This window comes from Sceloporus undulatus, chromosome 2 (assembly GCF_019175285.1).
Source record: "Sceloporus undulatus isolate JIND9_A2432 ecotype Alabama chromosome 2, SceUnd_v1.1, whole genome shotgun sequence".
Classification (NCBI taxonomy): Eukaryota; Metazoa; Chordata; class Lepidosauria; order Squamata; family Phrynosomatidae; genus Sceloporus; species Sceloporus undulatus.
Window position 1 is genome coordinate 193,097,353 of NC_056523.1, and position 24,540 is coordinate 193,121,892.

Below are 24,540 nucleotides of genomic sequence, written 5' to 3' on the forward strand. Positions count from 1 at the left end.
TAAGAGGGGCCCCATACAGACTGGCCAAAATAAAGCTGCTTTGAGTCACTTTGGAGGAATGCTGTTTAAATGATGCATGCGTCCTAAGGGTCCAGAAGCCACGCCAAAGCCACGATCCAGTCCTAAGGACTGGAGCACAGCTTTGGCGCGGCTTCTGGACTCTTAGGATGCATGCATCATTTAAACAACATACCTCCAAAGTGACTCAAAGCAGCATTATTTTGGTCTGTCTGTATGGGGCCAGAGTCTCTCCTGCCTGTGGCAGAGCAGGCAATTTAATCCAATTAAGCCCAAGATAAGGTATAGTAGTTCCAAGAGCCCCAAACAAGTTACTCATCTTAATCAGAAGTACCAATGGGTGGGAGGATAGGTGGGTGAAATAATTATAACTAATGTTACGTTTATATCTGAAAATGGGAAATTACATTCCAACTGAAGATGATGTAAAATATTATTTGAATAAGGCTAAATAGGACAGAATAATACAGATAAGAAAATGTATTTAGAGGCAAAGGAAATGAAGAGGAAATGAAGGCCAGATAGATTTATGGTGTGCACCCAAGCTTCCAGAGAAGGAAGTTCCAAATAATTTACATTGTTTGTACTCTATCAATATGAGAAGCTGTGTAACTGTTGTTTGTATGAAGTATTGGTTTGAGGGAATAATTGGTTAGTGTAATTGATAATCTATTTGTGTAATTGCTGAGATATAAATGGTTGTGTCCTGTTTTAAATATTAATAAAAATGAATATATATTGGGGGAGGGGGAAGACGTCCCAGTGAAGCTGTAACAGCCCTAGTGGCACAGTGGTTAAATGCTGGTCCTGTAGCCACAATGTTGTGAGTTTGATTCCAGGGCTCCAAGGCTGACTCAGCCTTGCATCCCTTCATAGGTCAGTAAAATGAGTACCCAGCTTATTGAGGGAAATTGGCTAACACTGTTAAGGAAAAAGCAACATGGGATATACAGTGAAAGAAATAAAACTTGTATGTGAGAGTCAGGATGACTCAGCAAAAGCAATTAGAAGTCACACAGGTGTAAAAGGTAATGTAGTTAGCAAGTCCTAAAAGCCAAGGACAGAAATGCAAAGTGGATAATTGGACACACCTGAGAATTGTTAAAGTGAACAAGGTGAAATGATGAAATCATTAATTGTGGGATGAACCAAGAGAACCAATGAAATGGTTGTACACGCCCACTGGGTGGAAACTGACAAGAGTGGGTGGTGTTTTTCCAATGACTATAATAATGGCTATGAATCTCAATGTATTTTGTGGGTAGTAGTAGTGAGGAGTTGTATTGGATAGTTTTGGAGCTGTATATAATAGAATAAAGTAGATCTTTTATATAAGACTACTGAGTTGTCTGGTGTCTTGGGTGAAGATACAAGAACCAGCTGGATCCTGTAGAAGTGTGAAGACTTCTGTGGAAGCAAGAGTGAGAAGGCTTGGAGAGTTTGTCAGGGTCTTCAGCCTATTCTCTGTAACTCTGCTGCTTTAGAGCAAAGCTTTAACCACTGGCCAAAACTGGTCAGCGCTGGTGCATAACAAGGTGGTGAGTTCGAGCCAGAGGTGAAGAGCTACAACTCCCATCATCCCTGACATTTAAGCCATTTAGAGTGTGCTGAGTTCACTATTAAGCGATACAGAAATGTAAATCCTATTGCTATTGCTATTACAGAAGATATAATTTAAGTGCCCCACAGTTTTACCGGTATTCTCTCTCTTGAAGAATTTCCACAGGATCAAGTCCTCTTGGTTTCTGGATTGGGGTGATACGATTCTGCTTCTGATGGAGCTGTACCATTGGGGCAGGTTGAGCTGGCTGCCCTGGTGACTGAGTTTGGGGAGGCATTACAGGGGATGCTGCTGGAGGTACCGCTGGAGGTGCTGGTGAAGGACGGCCTGTTGGCTGAGGAGGAATCAGTTTCTGAGGTGTGCTAGTAGGGGCTGCAGCATTTGCCATTGGTCCTATTGAAATACATAATAAGCAAGAAAACAGTAAGTCCCTCTTCTGACAGCATGATATGAGCACAAAATAGTCAAAGCCAAGCTTGTCTATTTCAATGATCAAAAAAGATATTTTATGTTCATTACATTTAAAGCCATCCTTCTTCCAAAGAAGCAATATACACTGGTGTCCCCATCTCATCTCAAAACATTCCAACCTTACAACCTGGGTGAAATAAATTAATTTGAGAGACTGTAACTGGTCCAAATATCAATAACTGATTTGATCTTTTCCATAGTAACCTGTCTTTCTGTCCAGGACATCATACTGATACTCAAGATAAAACATGATCTCAGATGCAGTTTCCTATGAACATACTCTATGCAGAGATGTCTAAAAAATGAAAGTTACAGAAAGGACAGTAAATATCAATAATTATTTCACCACTATCTTGAACATATAATGGCTTCACAGCTTGTTGCTTTCTGGTCATAAGGTTCCTCTAAGCCACTGAAGTAAGCTGCAGGGATGTCATAGAATGTTTACAGATTTCTAACTTGACAGAACATATCTATGCAGGGTAAGTGAACCAGCAAAGACAACTCTTCCCCAACAATAACATGTCTCACAAAACTGCAAACTCATCTGGCTTGTTGTAAAACATAAGGGTTAAGAAACAAAAGGAACTATACGGTGATGTGGGTGCAAGGAAGTCAGAAACAGAGCCCAAACTATACAATGTAAGTCATCAGTGAGCAACTTCTAAGGTTATGGGGGACATTTTCACCATTTCCACCCAGCAGGTGGTACTCATATGTACAAACACAGCAAGTAACTTCACCCACAAAATGGAAAAGAGCAAATATACCCACCTAATGAAGCCTTGCAAGAGTGCAATATTCCATTCATCACCTACTTTGGGATGCTCAGGGTGTATTTCAGGCCTGATACAGCCTTCTATGGAAATAGGGAATAATCTTCCATCTCCTCCAGTTTTTTAAAGCTTTTTTGGGCCTGCCTAGACACAAGATGAACCTCCAGCAATAGCCTTTCAATAGCAACTGTGTTGCCTAAAGGCTTAGGGAGGGGCAATTTACTATTTTTAATTCCCCCCACAAAAATCTGAGGAAAGGAGGGGACAAATAGCCAAACTAAGGGCACTGGTGGGCTACATGCAACCCATTATTATTATTATTATTGTTTATGCTTATTTATATAGCACTGTAGATTTACACAGCACTGTACATATAATCAGTAAAATAGATAAAAAAACAATCACGCAATGCCTGGGAATGCTTCCCTGAACAGGATGGTCTTCAACTCAGTTTTGAAACTGATCAAAGAAGTGATGAGGCCATGGGACAGCACTTTCCCATTCCTGATTTCCCATCCTGCAAGTCCAAACATTTAACCTTGCTGTTGGTTAAAAAGGCTTTAAAATTCTAGGGCTCAGAAGTGGTGGTGGTGGTTCTGAAACCAATTCATCTTTTTTGAGGGTGCCAGTGGATGCAGTCCCCACTCACCGCCATTCAGTTCCCCAATCTCTAAGCAAAATATATATTTGTATCTCCTAAATAAATAAATTATACACACACACTCACACTTTCTGATAAATCAGATATTCTTGATCGTTGAAAATATGTCTCTCCCCCTCCAAACAACCCATTTGAAAACATACAATAACACCCACCACAACCTACGATTAATGAAGAAGAATCAACTCTGAAATTTAATGCCATTTTTCAAACAGGTAACATTTTTATGTTAACATTACTGTGCAACCATCTCAAGAGAGGTCAGTTCAATTTCCTGCAAAAATGGCCAAACAGGTACTACTGAAAGAGTGTGATATGCCATCTATGTTTTATGGATATTTCACTGGGGCAGCTTTGTTGGTCTGCCCACTTCCCACTGACAATCTCACCTTCAGGCCAGGGCTTTGGGGGTCCACCAGGGGGCTGTCCAGGCATTCCTGGAGGAACTCCTGAGGGTCCAGGAGGAGGCATGTTAGGCCCTCCCATACCTGTATAGACATTAGACAGAGATATAAACAAAGTAAGACATATTTCTGACAGAGTCAGACCTGAGTTCGATCCCTGTTTGGCCACAGAAATTCACTGGGTGACCTGGGGTGAGTCACACACTCTCAACCCCAGAAAACCGTGTGATAGGGTTGCCATAGGGTCACCATAAGTTGGAAATTATTTGAAGGCATACAACAAGACTTACTTCTACACAGTTTACTTCTGTTCCTAAAACAAGAGAGAGGAAGCCATTGTTCTAGCAGTAGAGAGACAGGTCTCGAAGCTTCAGCACTCACCCCAGGAGGGTTCTGACTTACCATGAGGTCTGTTGTAGTTTGGAGGTGTTGGTCCCGGTGCAGGCCCTGGGCCTTGCACTGGTCCTGTTCCAGATACAGAAGGTGGAGGTAGAGTTGGCATTTGCTGCTGCATTCCTGGCATTGGTCTTTTTCCCTGCACTGCCATGTGAAGATGATCAGGTAAAGGCTGTCCTCTGGCAAGCATCTTGTAGGCCATGATTTGAGCCCTCAATTGATGCAGCTGATTCTGGTTAAAAGGAGTAGGGCCCCGATTCTGCTGCCCCAGTGCTTGTGGGTCAGTACCATCTAATGGGACTCCGCCAGGGCCGGAGGGCATCTGGGGGCCAGAAGAAGGACCATTAGCTGGAACTGGGCTTGATGCATGCTCAGAACCACCAAGTGGAGAAGGGTAACCTAAGGAAAAGAGATAGACATTCATTTTCAGTGGACTTCCTGTCATTTAAGTTAAAACAGAATTTTAAACATACTTGTGCATGTTAATAGACATACTGCTTCTATTTTCTAACTAATATTTTAAACTGAAAGTAATTATACTTTTAGTGTCTGCTAGGATTCAAGGTCTATAAACATTCAAAATATATAGACGAGCAACAGAGTTTGCAGAAGATTATCTAGATACTGAGCTTTTTCACACATAGCATTACTTTTTGGTACAAGACATTTGGGCAAGTGTTAATGAGCCTAGCATCCGACTCACCCCCAACACCCCACTCTCTTTCTGTAAAGCCAGGTGCAGGACATCTGTGAAGTTTATTTTTACTTTTAAACAACAATCTCAGTTTGTGTTACCTCTGAGCCCGGGATCTTGCTTCAAAAACAAACCCTAGTTTAAAAACCAGCTTCAGAATGTGTGGCTTGAAATTGGCTTGTTTTTACAGTGACTAAAGGAGCAATTATATTTGGGAGGGAGAGAGGATAGAGGGACTTCCTTTTCTTATGTCTGTTGAGCTAGGGGGTGGGGGGAGATGTCTTTTTTCCTTTTTATTTGGCCTTTCACATACATTTCCCTTTTGGGGGGAAATGTTTCCCTTCCACTGTCCTCAGTGGAAAGGTACTAAACTACACCAGCTCCAGAACTGATGTAGTTTTCCTTCCATCTCAGGTACATGTCAGGGGGACAGGACAGCTTTGGATCCTGCATATTCACAGCCTCGTCCAGCATATCCCCTGGTGCACCTCCTTTTTGTCCTCCTTCATGGTGAAGTTGCGATGCCTGAGAAGCACCAGTTATCCACAGCTACATGTGGGAGATTTGGAAAGTTGGATCTTTAACATTGTGGGTAGACCTGTCTCCCTCCTCTTAGTGAAGAAGAACTGAAAAAATTATAATGCCATTGTCCCAAGGAACATAGAACTACATCCCATGGTTCATTTTAAAATTGGGATCCCTTCCTGAAACATAAGGCTAAGCCAAGATCTATTAAAATGGCACTAGCCCTGGTTATGCAGAAGGAAGTGAGTGGAGTGGAAATATGTGTACAATACATCGCCCAGATTTGTTAGTATGTATTTATATACACCATGATCTAGGGCAGTGGTCCACAAACTGTGCTGTTGAAGAGATTTTGGACTTCAGTTCAAAGAATCCCAGACTATTGGCCAACATGGCTGAGGCTTCTGGGAGCTGAGGTCCAAAATCTCTTAAAGAGCACAGTTTGGGGTTTTAGATCTAGGTCCTTAGAGCAAACACTGGCAGAAAGCAACTGCAGTACTATTACCACCTGCTACATCTGCCATTCCATCCCATCAAAAACACATTTTTATGATGTCCTGACACACTGATTTCTTGCTAAAACACTGCTCTCCTATACAGCTTTGACTGATCAACAAAATGTATCACATCAATAGCAACACAAAACTGAAGACTGAATGGTCATGGAATAAAAATGATTTATACACATCGTGGCAATTTTTCTGTTCTTGCCATTTTATCTCAAATTCAGTAATTTCTATCAACATTTGACCCACATGAATCCTGAAGGAAAGTGTACCTTGGGAATGCTGATCCATAGGGCTTGGAGGAGGCCCCATTCCTGTGTGCCCACCAGCCCTCATCCCCATGCCTTTCATTTGGCTGTAACGAGGGTCTTCAGATATTCCCTTTTCATGCATGGAATCCATTGGCTGCAACAACAACAACATAAAATCAAATTTCTAGAATCCATGTAAACAGAATCTATTCTAATGTAGGAGCTAAACTACATCTGCCTACAGGACACAACCACCAATTCAGCAAATTTTCACGTGAAACTGCTGATAAATAAATCTTAGGTATTCTAGAGAAATCAAGATTCAATCTCCATTCCTGAAACTAAGTTCTACTCTATACAGTCGGCCCTTCTTATACACTGATTTTTTTATACATGGATTCAAGCATCCACGGTTTGAAAATGTTCCAAAAAAGTGTACATTTCAAATATCAAACCTTGATTTTCCATTTTTTATAAGGGACACCATTTTGCTATATCATTATATTTAATGGGACTTGAGCATCCACGGATTTTGTTATGCACGGGGGACCTTGGAACCGAACCCCAGCGCATAACATGGGTCCACTGTACAATGCATTGTAATAAGTATTTATGAATATGGGTGTATATGTTAAGCTGCTGGGGAGGAAAAAAATTCTTACACACATACCACATACATCTCAAGATATTCTTATTTCCCCAGTATCATGTGACTGAGGACCTAAAGGCACCAAATCCCATCAGATCATGGAACCTGAGCAGGATCAGCCCTGGTTAGTACTTGGAGGGGAGACCGCCAACAAATACTAAGTGCTATAGGCTATATTTTAAAGGAAAGAACTAGCAAAACCACCTCTGAGGATTCCTAGTTTAAGAAAACCCTATGAAATTTATGAGGTTGCTGAGGGGCAACTTGAAGGTATGTACACACGCACTACACCATGTGATTAAAATATATACATTCAATTGTACGAAATACATTTAATATTATTTATCATGTTTAATGTATTTAACATTTAGTCTTAAATACATTTAAGATTAATAATCTCCTAATGTCCTGTGCTATTGTTTTAACATCAGACTTTACTATTCCAACAGAAATGCATATACTGAAAACAAAAAGAATAAGTTGAATGCTACTGACTGGAGAAAGCTTTGTCTAAAGAAAGACACCAGAACTCAAAAAACAAACAAACAGATAACTGTCTAAGGACAACAAAATAACAACAAAAGCAGATTCCAAAGGGAAGTAATTTCCCGAAGCCCTATGTACTAAAGGCAGAAAGATAAATAACTGACTTTCTCATCATAATAGACATGAGGGGAGGGAACAAAACCTTCAACATATAAATTCTCTACACAGAAAGATAAGACTGAGAATATATTAAATTCTATTAATGACAACAGTAGAGCAAAGCAATTCCACCAAATATACATGCAGATGTTATGTTTTACTACCTTATGCATCTGGTGCATGTTGTCCTGAGAATAACCTCCAGGCCCCTGAGGTGGTATAGGGTGGCCTGCCGATGGAGGCCCTGGGCTGGGGCCCATCATGCTGTGTGCAGAACCAGGGGATGGTCCAGGACTGGGTCCCAGCATAGCACCAGGAGAAGGCCCAGGCCCCGGAGAAGGCCCAGGACGAGGTGTCCCCCCCATAGGAGGATCAGGAGTAGACATTTTCAATGAGGGTATTTAAAATAATATCCTAGTGGAAGAAACAGCATTATTAGGGGACAAAAAGCCACAATTATTTCACATCTCTCAACAAAACACAAGCAGTGATTTACAACAGTGGTTCTCAAACGGTGCTGAAGGGGAACAGGAGACTTGGATCCAAAACACATTGCAGAAATAATCCAGTTTGAGACCACTTAGAATCACAGAGTTGGAAGAGACCACAAGGGCCATCCAGTCCAACCCCCTACCATGCAGGAAATCCAAATCAAAGCATCCCCGACAGATGGCCATCCAGTCTCTGCTTAAAGACCTGGCACAATGCTAGTGAATCCTGGAAACTGTAGTTTTGTGAGTCATTTAGCCTTCTCTGTCAGAGAGCTCTGGTGCCACAATAAGCTATAATTCCCAGGATTCCTGAGCACTGCGCCAAGGCAGTTCAAGCAGCCTCAAACTGGATTATTTCTGCAGTGTGTTTTGGACCTTGGTGACCCTGATCTTTCTTCCTTCTCCTTATCTTCCCAAATTTTTGTTCCTGGAGGAAAAGAGAAAGGCAAGGCGGGTGCTTGGAGCCTCTGCCTGAAGGAAGAGGAGAGCTATTTCCTTATAAAAGGTTAAAAAAATGAAAAATATTGAAAAATTCAATATCCAGTCCAATACTTATAATAACTGCAGATAAAAGGAAAAGAAAAGGATTACATCATTGGGACTCATATAAAGTAGCCTTTACACTTTTTTGTGTACTACAAACCCATCTGTCTGCATTACTACTGCTTTATGTACTGCTCTCCTGTTAGATTATGAGGTGAATAGGACCACCTGTTTGTATTCTGGAAAATGGGTTGCATAAGTTTAGATTTCCCCCCCTGGCTTTGTCAATTATTCATCTGACCACAAAAGAACATGTGGTTAAAAAAGTCTACCATGCTAGAGAAGGAGTTCAGCTGTATCTGCATTGCAGAATTAATGCAGTTTGGCACTGCTTTAACCGCCTTGGCTCAATGCTTATATGGATTATACCATTATCTACCAGAACATCGATTTACAAATTTCCCAACATTTTGTAAGAATTTGAAAAGACTACCGAGGCGGATTGTGTTTTGGGGAAATTATGTTGCATTTTCCTCAGCAAAGCTAGATCTTCTATATGTTTAACAATTCTAGCATTAAGTTTTTCCCCATGTCTACTTTATCAATCTGTAGTTTCGTGGATCTTTTTCAAAATTATTATTGTATCCCAGTGAAATAAAATAATTAGGCTTGGCTTTGGAAATGGGAATGGAGAAATCTTGCACTCTGCAGGCCATTTGGTGCCAATTATTCAAATACCACAAAGGTGTGAAAAGCTGGAGTTAAAAGGGCAGCCGAAGTCTAGTTGAATTTCTTTCACAGCAGTTGAACTCTGTCAGCCCATTCTGTTACAGTGTCAAGCAAGCTTTGGTATTTGTATGCTCTATCTGCTGAAAGGGCACACCGCTTGAGTGCATGTACTTTACCATGCATAGTGGCAAGCTGTAATTGGCAGCTGGTTCCGCACTGTTTCACACAATAAAACAGAAGTGTGTCACATGTGCAGGTTCTCTCTTACATCTATGTATACTATTGTTAGAAAAGTAACATGAAACAATCCTTACTGACATACAATAAGAAAGTGGACACATTATCATGCATTAGAACATTTAGGGTGGGGTGAGCAGTATGTGTGGGCCTAAGGCAGGGTGAGAAATGTGTGGCCCTCCAGAGGTTGTTGGACTACTCCTCCCAGCATTCCACACCAATGACATTGCCTAGGGCTGCTGGGACTTGGGAGTCCAACAAATTGCTCACTTCCAGCCTGGGGACTGGTCATTAGCCCTAAGATCTTTTAGGGTCCAAATAAAACACACATTTAAAAAAATAAATTTGGAGCTGTTTGGATGTCACCTTCGGATTCTGATTTTGATTTGTGGACAGCCAGTGTGCTTTTTTGGAGGGGAGGCTGGTCTTGAATAGTGGGAAACGTTGAATCTCTTTTTAAAAACCTAGAGCCTTCTGAGAATGAAATTGCCTTTTTTGCTGGAACAACTACAATTTTAGGGCAGGTGTCTGTGGATCCAAAGGCTGCAGTCCAAAGGGGGCCATGCAGTCACTGGGTCTCAATTGCCCAGTCCTGGAGTGAAAACATTCCTTTCCTTTCCATTTCCCACATCTGATCTTGCTTGCCACTGTTTTTCCATTTAAGAAATCCCCAAAATTCTACTTAAGGTTATGCCCCATAACATTTCCAACATATTTCTACATATATCTAACAGTTTCATATTTTGGGGGAAAGCATGATTAATGTTTGTTTATAACAAAAACAAGTAACTTTGGCTTAATGGTAGTAACCTGTTTTACCCTTAACACAAAACACCAGCTTCCTTCACTATCTACAAAGAATCAGAAACATACAATTTTCATTATTTTAGGAAAGACTTTTCCAATGCTTCAGTCACTACTAACTCACTAAAAAAATTAAACAGTATATACATAATATTCACTTCATAAACAGCTCAAGCCTAAATCTGAATTTTCACTTACCTGTAAATCCCAATATGCTTCTTAACTCATAGCACTGGTCCCAAGAGACGATTAGGGTTTTCTCCAAGTTGCCAAAATCTATTTCAACACTGTTAGGGAGGGGAGAAAAAGCTGTGTTCATTATTCTGTTTCTAACTCTGCATTCTGCCTGCACTTGTAGATGTAAAATGGTTGTCTTCTGTATATCACAAATTTAACATATCAATCTGGGGACTTGAATGTTATTTATACATAGGGCCAGTGCTAAGAAATGCTACAGTCCATTCTAAGAAGCACATACATACACAATCATATACAAGCCTATTCAAAAGTAAGACTGAGTGACTTCAGTAGGACATTTCCAGGTCAGTGTGTATAACACTGCAGACTAATAACATGGAAAACCCAAAAATGAACACCAGCACCACAAATGTATACTATTTCAGATACATCTACAGCAACAACATTCTTAATAAACATACTAAAAGAAGTTATGTTCACATTAATAAACCCATACATTGCGATGTGCAGAGGGGAGGGATAAAAATAAGTATTATTATTATTGGTACGCAACATTATGCATGTATAATAGCAATTATCTACAAAATGAGCTTTATTTCTCCTCTCCTGCCCCCAAATATTCCCTAAGAGGATCATGGGGCAAATAAAAGTAAAAGAAGGCATCCATATTTCTCTTCAATTCCATTTACTAAAATATAAATTTTGCAAAATGTTCTGAGTGTTGGGTAGCCTGGATAGAGAGGGGAAAAATAAGACCTATATTCATCTTGGAAATTATAGCATGCACCATAGATCACCTTTCCTTTCTTGTTCATATACGTACATCCTCAAAATTAGTTTCCCATGAAGTGTCCCATTAGTTTCCTAAGCACATATCCTGCATTTGCTAATATTTATCTCTTGGACTCTTTTCGTCATCTTATCTTCTCTCATTTTGATTCTTCACATCCTTCATTTCTTTCACCCTTAGTGTACAAATTTGGATTAAAAGACTGGTGTAAAGACCTGACCTGCTTTACTTAGTTATTGTCAGAGATATGATGGTCTGTCTGGGGGGGGGGGGGGACATCATTTCTTCCTCATTCTCCTCACCCAATTCTTTTATTTTCTAGAAAATTTGAAAAAGTAGACTTGGGATATTTTTTTAAGAATGATTGTAAAATACTTAAGAAAATTAGTTTGCACACTTTCTTTTGTTTTTATGAACTTCCAACACAACTCTGATTTATTTAACCTTTTTTTGCCAAGGTTTATTCAGAGGAGGTTTGCCACTGGCTTCATCATAGGTTGTGCCCAAAGTCACTCAGTGGATTTTCACAGCTAAAGGGAGCTTCAAATTCTCGACTCCTAGTCCAACACTCCAACTATTACACCATGCAGGCTCTGTTCATAAATTTACTCCCCTGATATTACATCGAAAAACTATATTAACGGAAGGTGTTTATGTAAAAGAAGGCACAGTATCTAGTCATTGAAATTCCTGTCTTCATCTCCTTTTCTCAGTTCATTCTATGGGAATAATGCTTTATGTCTGCTTGTTGCCACTATAGAAAATGTGTTGTTGTTATCTGCCACTGAGTCATCTTCAACTTATGGCAAGCCTATGAATGAGTGACCTCCAGCAGCCCTGGTCATCAACTGTCTTGCTCAGGTCTTACAAATTCAGGACTAAGGCTTTCTTGGCTAACTCATTCCACCTGCTACTACATTCCAATCTACCAAGCATTATCATTCCTCATTATTCTTATATCTCATGATATGTTAAAAGTAGGACAGACTCAGTTTAGTCATCTTGCCTTCTAGCAAGAGTTCAGGCTTGATTTGTTAGAAGGACCCATTCATTTCTCTTTTCAGTGGTCCGTGGTATCTATCTGTAGAACTCTCCTTCAGCACCACATTTCAAATGAGTTGATTCCCTTCCCATCAGTTTTCTTCACTGTCCAGCTTTCACAACCTTACGTAGAAACAGGAGATTCTATTTCATGGATATTCCCAGATGTCTTTTCAAGTTTTAAGTTTTCTTCTAAATACTGTCTCCCTTTTGATTAATGACTAAGACAAAGCACTGAAAAATCTTCATTACTCACTTTAGTGTTACCATCTGGGGTCAGCATTTTCTTTTTCTTGATATTCAGCTTTTGCACTTTCCTCCTTAATTGTCATCGAAAATCATTTTAAGTCTTTGCTATTTTCTGTAAATAATAGTGTCATCTGCATATCCTAAAATATTGATGTTCCTTTCCCCAATTTTCAAACCACTCTCAACAGAGTCTAATCTTGCTTTATATGGAAGGCTAGAAGAAACAAAATAGTGTGAGTTGTTTTACTAATGTTGATGGTTTCTTCTGTGTTTATTGTTTTGTGCATGCTCCTAATAAAATGGGAAAAGCAAAGAAGTTCCTCACAGTTCAGGACCTTCTAGCTCCATTTTAACATTTATTTATTGATTTAAAAGGGGAATTCAGTTTCTATTGCCTGCCTGAACTTTACTTTTAATATACTAAACACAATAATTTTATGTCAAAGCTGGCTGAATCATATTATGCACCTTATACCTTTTACGTTCACAACGTAACAAACTAATTTTTATTCTGCAATACCACATTTGAAAACTTTTTCTAAAATTTTCTGTTTCTTTTGGAGAAAAGGAAAATGCAGGTTTCTCCTCCCATAGCTTCAAAATTTGCAGAAATGTTACATTTCTAGTTCCATCACAAATCACCAAATACAAAACAAGACCCCAAATGGGCTCAGACAAGCTGTTGTTCTTTTAGTTTTCTCCACTTCCCTGATCCTTATGGCATGGCAACTTAGAAACATAAAAATGCTTACCGTAATTCTTCTGCAATTCAACTGTAATAGGTTTTTTATTTTAAACTAAGCTGGTTGAAAAAGGAATCTCAACTTAAGTAAACATGTTATTGTCTATATGTACATTATTTCTAAGTAAAATTCACAACCCCATTTCAGAGATTCTAAGACTGCTTTTTATGCAGGAGAATACAGAAGAATATACAGCATTTGAAGTCAAAGACTGCACTACAAATAAATCACAGTCTTATCCAGCATGGCGTACTGGTTTGAGCATTGGACTATGGCTCTGGAAACCAGTGTTCAAATCCCCAATACAGCCATGGAAACCCACAGGAAGGCAAAAGTAAACCACTCCAAACAAATCTTGCAAAGAAAACCATTAGGGTTCAAAAACAACTTGAAGTTGTATAACAACAAAATTATCAAATGCTGTATTTCCTGCTGCAAGCTTCTTAGGAATGAGAATGCAGGAGGTAATCCTATATCTTACAAAGAGGATCCACTGAGCCCATTTCAATGGGTCTGTGTTCTTAATTTCTACCTCTTAGCACTCCAAGCTGTGCAGCACTTATCTCTGCAAAGTTCTGGTCTGTTGAGTCTTTAGGTAGGGCCAAAACTAATTGTACCATGCAAACATGTGTACCAGAGCCACACACCCATTTTGAACTGGAAATATTGCTTTGCAGTGAGTGCACTGGGGATCAGACAAGCAAGGGAAACAGAATCATCCACCATCCTGATCATATTCAAAGTAGCTCCTTCTGCCACATTTCAGATGTCCACAAAATCTGGCTTCTGAAAACAGATGTGTCTCCTAAATCTATGGCTCTTTATTATGCAGGACTTCCTCAAGGGTTTCCACACCATGTCAACCGTCATCCCGCCACTGAAGCACTGTTAAAGTACTAATCCTTTCAATGGAAGTGATTTTGCTGTCCCACTAAACCAGTGCAACTTAAAATTGTTTGCTTTTAATTTAGTCTATCTTCTCTGGAGTGAATGGGAAAGTGTTCACATAGGAGCATTCCAACATCCATTTAAGACTGCAAAGCACTGGATTACAGACAACATTCCTGATAACAGAAAAGATACAATGGCTCTTCTGATATTCTTTAGCCTCAATATGCAGAAAATCATGTACATTTTGATCTTCTCTCTAACATCTAACTGTTGAGTTGGTTTGGCTGCCTTGGCAAATACATCAAATTAGGTATAATGGTTATTTCATAAATGTAATGATGATTTTAGATACTAACAACATTACAACCTGACAACCTTATAAACTGGAGTATTTAGAGAAATCCCAACAAGCACCACAGTTCTAGAGACCTTATGTCCTTCTCCAAAACAGTAGAACCTCTCAGAATGTCCATCTAATAAAATGATTTTATATCCACAAGCAGAACACAGCTGGAAAAGTGCTTTCAAGGCAGTATTTCCACCAAAGATCGCTCAGCAATGGAATGCTCCAAAAAGAGCTAATGCACAAGTGTCAAAGGTTGCCAGAAAACCTGGACAATCCCAGACTAAGGGGGGAGTAAAATGTCCTGGCCAGCTGGGCCAGTTGAAGCAGTAAATCCCAATTCTTCCTTCATCATAGGCCAATGGAAGCAGGAAACTGCAAGAGGACTGGCACTGAAAGGAGTCTCATCCCATCCTGCAGACTCTGGTGGCTACTGCAAAGGCATAGCATTGCCATCTTGTTCTTGCATTCCTTCCCCCTTCACCTGACAGGCCCAGAAGGTGGGAAAGGAGATGAGTAGAGATGGCCTTGTGTTGTGCGGTGAGTGTGTTGGCTGCTTAAGTCTAGGGCTAGGCAGCATGGTGGAACTTCATTTCCAAGCAGCCTGGAGAGGGTCATAGATCTGAAATCTGTGAAAACGGAGGGGCAACTGTATAGGGCTTTTAGGAAGCTAAAATGACTGAAAAACAAAACTGAAGATAGCATAAGATGTTGTTTAAGCCTCTTTTTTCGCCTTCACTGTTTAAAAGGACAGTGTGAGAGTTCTGTTTCTTTAGAATAGTGAACCAAAATATCCAGCTTAATGTGAATGGTATTCATATCCATTATGTCACTAATTAACTTTATTAAACTAATCATTTTTAAAAATGGAATACTTTCCACAACCAAAAAGAAAAGAAAAGGTAAGTAACTACACTAGTTGTTGCTGTTAAATGACTTTGAGTTTACCTCAACCCCTGATGACCTTATGTATGACAGACCATATCCCCAACCACCCTGCTCAGCTCCTGCAGATTCATGACCATGTCTTCTCTGATTTGAATCTATCCATCTAGGATGTGGTCTTCCTCTTTTCCTATTGCCCTCCATTTTGCCAATCATTACAGTCTTTTCTAGTGAGTTCTTTCTTCTCATGAGTTCTTTCTTCCCAAAGTAAGGCAACCTCAGTTTAGTCATCTTTGTTTCCAGGAGATCTGCTGTAGTGTTTTTTAGTGGTTCATTGTATTCAAAACTCTTCTCCAGAACCACATCTCAAATGAGCTGATTTTTCTCCTATCAGCTTTCTTCACTCTCCAGCTTTCATAACAATACACAGAAATGGGAAATATGATGGCATGGACAATCCTAACTTTGATATTTAATTATATATCTTTACACGTCAAGATCTTGCCTTCCAAGTCCTAGCCTTCTTCTGATTTCTTGACTGCCATATCCTCTCTGATTATTAAGCCCAAGTATGGAAAATCTTGAATTATTTCAATCTCTTCATCATCTACTTTAAACTTATGTAGACCATCTGTGGTTATACATGTCTACTATGAATGTCTGTGTTTTCTTGACATTCAGCTGTAAACCCACCTTTGCACTTTCTATCTTGAGCTTCTTCAATAATCCTTCCATATCCCTGATATCTTCTGCAAGTATTATGCTTATCTTAGATTGTTGATGTTCATTCCTCCAATTTTCACACCTCCTTACTTTGAGTCAAATCTGGCTCAGCATACAAATTAAATAAAGTGACAGAATACAGCCTTCCCTGTCCCTCTTTCCAATTGGAAATCGTTCTATTTCTCCATATTCTGTCCTAACCAGCGGTCTCTTGTCCTGAGTACAGATAAAGATTATCAGATGCTGTTGCACACCCATTTCTTTAAAAGCGATCTTTAGTTTCTCATCATCTATACAATCAAATATTCTGCTATATTCTATAAAGCACAGGCTGATCTTTTGAAAGGCCATAGTATGTTCCCTTATCCAGCATATGTTTGCTATATGATCTCTAGTTACCTCTTCCTTTCCTGATCCTTGCTTAAATATCTGGCAATTCTCACTCCATATATGATAAGACTCTTGTAGAATTTAACCATCACTTTGCTTGCATGAAAAATTAATGCAAGGCTTCTTTGGTTACTTCAGTTCCTGGTGTCTCTTTTCTTGGGGATTGGAATATATACTGAGCGTTTCCAGTCTGTTGTGAAAAGTAAGATGTTATAAGGCAAGGGGATGGCAGCACTATCTTTCTGAGTCTATTAGTTACAACAGCCTGACGGGCTTGTGGAAAACAAAATGGAAAATAGGAAGAGGATATTTTGTAACCTATACCATCTTCACGGGACAGTGCAGAGAAAGGTGATCTTCAACAAAATTAATATATGTCTGAATATCACTCTTTCTCTTGTATCAAGTTTTGCAGTTGCATCACATTGTACATGACATCTATGTCACATTACACAGTGACCCAGTTTCAACAACAGTATATATTAGTGTATACACTGGATTGATACACTGTACCATAATCCCCTGCTCTCTATTCCTCTGGTGTACACTGGTATAATATAAGATCAGCATTTCCTACAAACTGGATTATTTCTGCAATGTTTTTGTACCTTTGTAAAGGCAAACACAAACAGTGTTACTATGATTACAAAATTATATTCATAATGTAGAAAGTAGTTCAAATATTTCAGTTTTCTCAACAACAACAACAACAAAAATTCCATCCGACAGAAGCGTGAAAGAATTCTTGGGCTGAAGACAAAGAAAATATTTCTAAAAGGTAAAATGTTCTGGGGAAAGAATGAAGGACAATGGTGACACAGAAGCAAATGCTCTTGGAGAATACAGTGGAAGGAGGACTGATGAGCCAAGGAATCGGGGTGGATCAGGGAGAAAAATAAGACAAATACCATCAGCTTTAAAAATGTAATTTTATCAACAAAAACAAGGGAAAGAGGGAAGCAGCGAGCAAGAAGAAGAAGCTGGAATGAAAAGGGCACTGTCTATGAAGAGATTCGGGAATGATAACAAAAATACTCATGATTCAGAGCGGCACAGCACCTGAAAAATAAAAATAAAAAAAGAGCTGGAACACAATTCCTAGGAATAAAAAGACAACCCAAATATCACAGAGATAGCTGGGTGTGTACATAGCAATAGCAATAGCAAGTACATTTCTATACTGCTTATCAGTGCACTTAAGCACTCCCTAAGCGGTTTACAAAGTGTAAGCTAACTGCCCCCAACAAGCTGGGTACACATTTTAGTGACTTCCTTGGACGGATGCAAGCCTGAGTTGAGCTTGTGCCCTTTTGCTGGTATTGAACTCGCAACCTTATGGTTTGTGAGTGAGTGGCTGCAGTATAGGCATTTAACCACTGGCCAGGGCTCATGGCTACTACTTCAGAATGGTTGAATTTGTCAAATGCTATATCTCAGTGTCTGGTAAGAGACCTATCTAGCCTTACACAGTACAATCATGGGCAAAACTGCTCCTGCTGTCTGCTGCAAATAGCAGGTACCGTTCCCAACTCCTCTGAGAGTGACAAGACCATTGGAGCAGGGAACGATGGGGATTTCAAGGTGACAGATCATGCACATGTATTAGCACAGCAACTACTCTTGGATGGAGAAGCTGTAGTACTTTGAGCTACATTCCCAAGGATATCAAAGCAGCATGAGAACTCGCACTCCCTCTGACATCACCAAGAGCCACACACAGAGTTTCTTCTTCACAGCATCTTCAAATGAGGCTGGTATCCCTATTTCATCCACAGCTTACATTAAGAGCAGAGAAAGGAAGGCAGCAAACACTCATGACTTCCAACTTTCTGGACATTGGACACCAGGCAATAAGGGACCTCATTCTCCCAGAGCCCTTAACAATCCAGAAGACGCTGGGAGGTTGGATTAAAGTCATATGAACCAGGTGAGAGCTTGCCGAAGAGGAACAGAAGAACGGCAGGAGAGCATCAGCAAAAGGAAGATAGGCTCAAAAGAGAGAGAGAGTCCAAGTCCTTTGAGGAATACAAACTCAAAAATTAGAGAATATCACAGAGGGACTAGACAATATCATAGAAAAATTAGAGAATATCATAGGCAAAAGAATCAGGGGAACACAGAAAACCTCCACCCTGTGAAGCTGGAAATGAGTCTCTTATTGGTCCAAAACACACTGCAGAAATCATCCATTTTGAGACCGCTCTAACTGCCCTGGCTCAGGCTCAGTGCTAGGGAATCCTGGGAACTGTAGTTTATTGTGACACCAGAGCTCTCTGACAGAGAAGGCTCAAGGTCTCACAAAACTACAGTTCCCAGAATTCGCTAGCATTGAGCCAGGGCAGTTAAAGCAGTCTCAAACTGGATTATTTCTGCAGTGTGTTTTGGACTAAAAACAGCCTGTTTTTAGTCCAAAACATAGGAAAGAGAGGAAGGAACGACAAAATGGACATGGATTGAGGCAATGCTGGGAAGACAGGACATGAGAAGGGATGGGAAAATCTGTTCTTTTTTCCCTCTCTCCCGCCTACATTCAGATTTTATAAAACATCGAGTTCTTCTCATTTTAAATATGCAATTTGGGAATGTGGGTAAATTCCCCAAACTGAAACAAAATTCTCCCCTCCATGCCTCAATCAAATTCAATACAGAGAGCTAGAAGGGGGAGCAGCATGTTATTCCTGTGGGCCAAATGGATGTAAAGGAGGAGAGGCCTCCTCAAACAAAAGAATGGCCACCCTAATTCAGAACTAAAATGGTTGAAGACACACAGGGTTTCAAAGCCACAGTCTTAGGGACAAAACAAAGGCCTGGGCCTGGATAGATTAATCAGTCTGTACCTTTTAAATCTCAAGGTTTTTCTCCGGCTGTGAATTTGACAAATCCTAATTTTAAAAATGGACCGAAATGAAATTTCTCACCAATGCCTGGGCATGAGCCAACAAACTGTATAAAAAGCAAGGTGGCAGTAGGGAAGGAGGAGAGGAATGAAAGAAGGAGCTTTTCTTCAGTAAGAACATGTTATGTTCAGGGGTGTGTGTGTCATATTAAAAGGAAATATTCAGCAGCCTTTGGAGTTCAGAGGCTGAATGTGTGACACAGAAAAGTAGAGGTGATTCAATTTCAGTCTTGCATTGTCTGACTTAAATAACATAAAACTAGAATGTTCTTTAAACACACAAAGCAGGAATGCATGCATTTAACATTATAATACTGTAGTTTACATTCTATTTTAACAATCACTTTTGGATGTTTTAATTGTGTGTGTGTGTGTGTGTGTTGTGTGCCTTCAAGTCATTTCTGACTTATGGCTACCCTAGGGCCAGTCCCCTATCATGGGGTTTTCTTGGAAAGGTTTGTTCAGGTGAGGTTTGCCCTTGACTTGCCCTGAAGCTGAGAGTGTGTGACTTGCCCAAGGTCACTCAATGGGTTTCCATGGCTGAGCTAGGAATCGAACCCTGGTCTCCAGAGTTGTAGTGCAACACTCAAACCATTATGCCACAATGGCTCGTTTTTAATTGCACTGTGCTTTTAAATTATAAGCCACTTTGAGTCCCAATATCGGGAGAAAGCAGGGTATAGATATTATTAAAATCCTTTGAAACATAAAGCACAACTAAAGCCACGCTAGGAAATCCTTGGTGCGTATTCTTAAATGCATAAGACAGTATCAAAGAACTGCTTTAACTGCCCTGGCTCAATGCTAGGGAATTCTGAGGACTGTAGTTTTGTGAGACATTGAGCCTTCTGTCAGAGAGCTCTGGGGCCACAAAAAACTACAATTCCCAGGATTCCCTAGCACTTGAGCCAGCGCAGTTAAAGCAGTCTCAAACTGGATTATTTCTGCAGTGTGTTTTGGACCGTGATCTGCTTAGTCCAACATCCTCCAGGGAAATCCCAGTAGACACTAGATGGTCCACTAGCTAACACAAGCAGTCTATTATTATTATTTATTATTATACACACTGCAGAAATAATCCAGTTTGAGATTGGTTTTAACTGCCATGGCTCAGTGCTAGGGAATCCTGGGAACTGTGGTCTATTGTGGCATCAGAGCTCTCTGACAGAGACTGCTCAATGTCTCAAAAAGCTAGTTCCCAGAATTATTATTATTATTATTATTACTATAATAATAATAATAATAATAATAATAATAATAATAATAATAATAATAATATTTATACCCTTCTCCCCCTCCTATAATTGGGACTACAATTTCCCTTTTACTCGGTGAAATCAATGGATAAGAGAGTCAGAAGCTAAAGAGAATTGCTGATGGTAAAAGAAAAAGCAAGTGCTGCCTCCAGAGACTTTGGGGTTGGCCTGGGAGGCAATGGGATGTAGCAGGGGATGATGGGAGTTAGAATCATCAAAAGGTCCAAAGGAGGAGAGAACAGAAGAGGCTCACTGGCAAGAGATGGGCAATGGTCAAGGAAGACTGGCCTTGGGCTGGTTTTTGACTCTGCAGTTAAGGGGGAATGGGTTTTAATGATGGGATTCTTATTCTCATTCTGCCCCTTTATCGCTTTTATCTGAGCCTCTGAAATATGGACAAGACATCCACACTTATTTAGGATTTTTATAACACAATGTTCAATGATGTGAATGTAAAAAACGATATAGGATCCTATAACCATCTATCTACCCATCTTTCTTTCCCCATCCCTTCATTTGTAGCTCTGCACCAATAGTCATAAGTATTTGTCATGGAGGGTAGAGGAATAAGTAGGGAGACAATGTGGCACAGTGGTTTGAGTATTGGACTATGACTCTGGAGACCAGGGTTCAAATCCTGGCTTGGTCACGGAAACCCACTGGGTGACCTTGGGGCAAGTCACACTCTCTCGGCCTCAGAGGATGGCAAAGGCAAACCTCCCCTGAACCAATCTTGCCAAGAAAACCCCATGATAGGGTCGCCATAAATCAGAAATGACTTGAAGGCACATCACCATAACTAGGTAAGTCATGCACGCTCAGCTTCAGGGCAAGGCAAAGGCAAACCCCCTATGAACCAATCTTGCCAAGACAAACCCGTGACAGGTTCACCTTAGGGTCGCCATAAGTCAGAAATGACTTGAAGGCACACCACACACGATAAAATAAGTTGAGGGTCGAAGTCAAAGAGTGGGGTATATGTATGTGATATATACATAGTATATGTGCATGTATGTACATACACATATACATATACAGTATATATAGATATATACACACACAGTATATATATATATATGTGTGTGTGTGTGTGTGTGTGTGTGTGTGTGTGTGTATTATACACAGTATATGATTGATCTGAAATAATACAAGGCATGCATGAATGAAGCCTAAATGATGTTGTGGGGGAGGCTGGGATGAGCATCCAGATATTTAGAGACTGGTTTTTAAAGGGTTTTTGTTGTTGTTTCTGTGTGTCTTCAAGTCATTCCTGACTTATGGCAACCCTAAGGCCAACCTATCTTGGGGTTTTCTCGGCAAGCTTTGTTCAGAGGAGTGTGTGACTTGAGCTCTAGCAGTCAGGTGCCTTAAAGTCATTTCTTATATACATACATACTGTATATATTATGGGAGAAGCTGTACCTGGCACACTGGGGACCTTGTTGTCATTTGGTATATATGGCTTCCAATCAACTCTGATTTATAGTGACCCTACTATCATGGGGTTTTCTTGGCAAGGTCTGTTAAGAGGGGGTTTGCCATGGCCTTCCCCTGAGGCTGAGAGAGTGTGACTCACCCAAGGTTAGACAGAGGCTGGATGTCCATCTGTCAGTGGGGATGCTCTGACTGAGAGTTCCTGCATGGCAGAATGGGGCTGGGCTGGATCAGGGCCCTTCCTGGGGTCTCCTCCAACTCTATGAAGGCCACCCAGTGGGATTCGAACCCTGGTCCCCAGAGTCCACCTGGATGGCCTTCATCCAGTCTAATCTCAAAGGATGCTTAAAGAGAAGAGAAAAGAAGGATGCTGAAGGGAGGAGGGGTGAGGTACATTGGTAGAAGGGGGAGGGAGAACAGGGGACACACACACAGAGACACACGCAGACACGGGTTTATCTTCTTACCCTCAAAAGGCGAGGTGGGATTTCTGGATTCTGCTGTAAAGGGAGGAGGAGGAGGAGGATAATGGTGCTCTCTTCCTTGCTTCCTTCCTTCCTAGTTAAGGTCCACCTACCCAGCCACCCACCCACCGCCCTCAATCCCGCGATTTCCCCACTCCCGGGTGCGTTCACACGAGCGCTCGGACACGCGTTCATTCATCGGTTCCCCCCTCCTCTTGCGCGCGTGCGCAGTATACGCACCTTTCCCTCCGCGCGCGCTCCCGCCGCACTGAGAGTTCCAAAGCGGCTGAACAAAGGAGGAGCCGCTCCCCTCCTCCTTTTGGCCCGCGCGCCCCCGCTACGCGCGCGCGCACCTCTCGCCCTTTCTTTCCTCCTTTCCTTTCTTTCTTCCCCGGCTTCTAACCGGCTCAACCAGGGTGAGGGAGGCGCGCGCGTTCCACACCTCCCGCACCAATGGGAGAGGCTCTCTCAAAAGGTTGTAACGCCCCCTCTTTTCCTCCTCCTCCTATAGGTTGGCCTCCAAGTCAATCAAAGGAAGTAAAGCGGGGCGGACGGTATAACCTGGAGCATGACTCTTCTCCCGTCACCACCAGCCAATCGCGAGTCGCTTCACATGTCTATGCCGTCAAAACGAGCCAATGGTTGTTGTTGTGTGTGTGTGTTTTTTTCCCCCTAGGCCTGTGACCTGATTTGTTGAGAGCGTTCTTGTATGCAAATTTTCTTTTTCCTCTCGCCCACAAATCCTCGCCTCTTTCGCCTCAGCTTCAGCCAATGAGGAGGAAGGCTGAGCGAGGGAAGCGGGGGCGTGCCTATACGAGGCGAAGGGACGCGCGCGCCCGAGGTCTCTCTCAGAGACAGCTCTCTTTCCCATCCCCCAACAAGCGCTCGCAAGCCGGCGACGGCCCCTCATGCGCATGCGCAGTGCTGGCATCACTGCGGCTGAGGGAACTAATGGGGGGAAGGGCTTTTCTTTTTCTTTTTTGTGAGGCGAGCCATGGAGGCTAAATAAAAGGTAGCCCTCCAAGAAGGAGGCTTCTCTGGGCTTAGTCCTCCCACAGCCTCTGCCTTGGCATCCTTTGAGGCCCACTTCAGCTGTGAATCCCTGAAAATACGGGAAAAAAATGTTTGCCACCACATTAGGGCACATTTTTAGGTGTACTACACACATAAAACCAACAGATAAAATACAACAGGGTTGGCTGTCCATTTTCATGGGGGATCTGTTCACCTGTGAAAACAGACTCGCAGATATTCAAGCCCCATAGACTTGAATGGAGCATGTGCCCGTGAGTGCACATAGTGCATACGCTGCAGGGGCGAGCCCCATTGAAAACGATGGAGGCCACCATTCAAGACTGGATCTCAAGTCCACAAGAAACGATGGGCGACTGCTCTATAAAGCCATTAAAATACATACGTGGGTGCTCTATACACAGCTTTCAGCTTACACTGAAGTTGTGCAACAGATGGCGCATGCATCCGTGGTGCAGCGCACCACCGCACTGATGCGCCCGCGCCGCATTATATTCAACGGGACTCAAGTCTTTGTGTTATTCACCTTATGAATAATGGGGGGTCCTTGTCATAAGACAGGGGTCCACTGTACACTCATATAACGATTAAAAAAGTCATGATTTAAAACTGACTGGGTAGGCCTTCCGGAAGAGAAAGGTCTTCAATGCTGTTTTAACGGCAGCTGTCGTATCTCCTCCTCTGAAATAGCCAGTTTATAGAGCCCTTTCCTGTATTGTTGTGTATTATTTATATGTATTATGCGGTTATTTCTTAGATTGTACGCCATGGGCAGGTTTACTCTTATCTGTTTTATTGTTTGTATGTACAGTGCTGTGAAAATCTATAGTGCTATATAAATAAAGCATAATAATAATAATAATAATAATAATAATAATAATAATAATGTTGTCAAGGTAGGTCC

The 24,540-nt window shown here is 41.2% G+C and overlaps 1 protein-coding gene across 10 annotated transcripts in view; it reads right to left on the bottom strand.

Annotated features, from left to right (window-relative positions):
• Window positions 1-22,996, bottom strand: part of SMARCA4 (SWI/SNF related, matrix associated, actin dependent regulator of chromatin, subfamily a, member 4) — a 77,230-nt gene extending 54,234 nt beyond the window's left edge. For 6 of the 10 annotated variants that reach the window (XM_042447794.1, XM_042447797.1, XM_042447795.1 and 3 more), the window contains exons 1-7: window positions 22,608-22,806; window positions 10,500-10,588; window positions 7,722-7,971; window positions 6,285-6,417; window positions 4,294-4,686; window positions 3,877-3,975; window positions 1,714-1,972 (exon numbers count right to left, since the gene is read on the bottom strand). In XM_042447794.1, the coding sequence (XP_042303728.1) occupies window positions 1,714-1,972; window positions 3,877-3,975; window positions 4,294-4,686; window positions 6,285-6,417; window positions 7,722-7,943 (1,106 nt within the window). In that variant the 5' untranslated portion in view covers window positions 7,944-7,971; window positions 10,500-10,588; window positions 22,608-22,806. Of the gene's footprint in view, window positions 1-1,713; window positions 1,973-3,876; window positions 3,976-4,293; window positions 4,687-6,284; window positions 6,418-7,721; window positions 7,972-10,499; window positions 10,589-22,607; window positions 22,809-22,844 lie in introns of those variants that run through there. The other 4 variants (XR_006101737.1, XM_042447799.1, XM_042447792.1 and 1 more) reach the window with 3 other exon arrangements.
• Window positions 22,997-24,540: the final 1,544 nt, after the last annotated feature.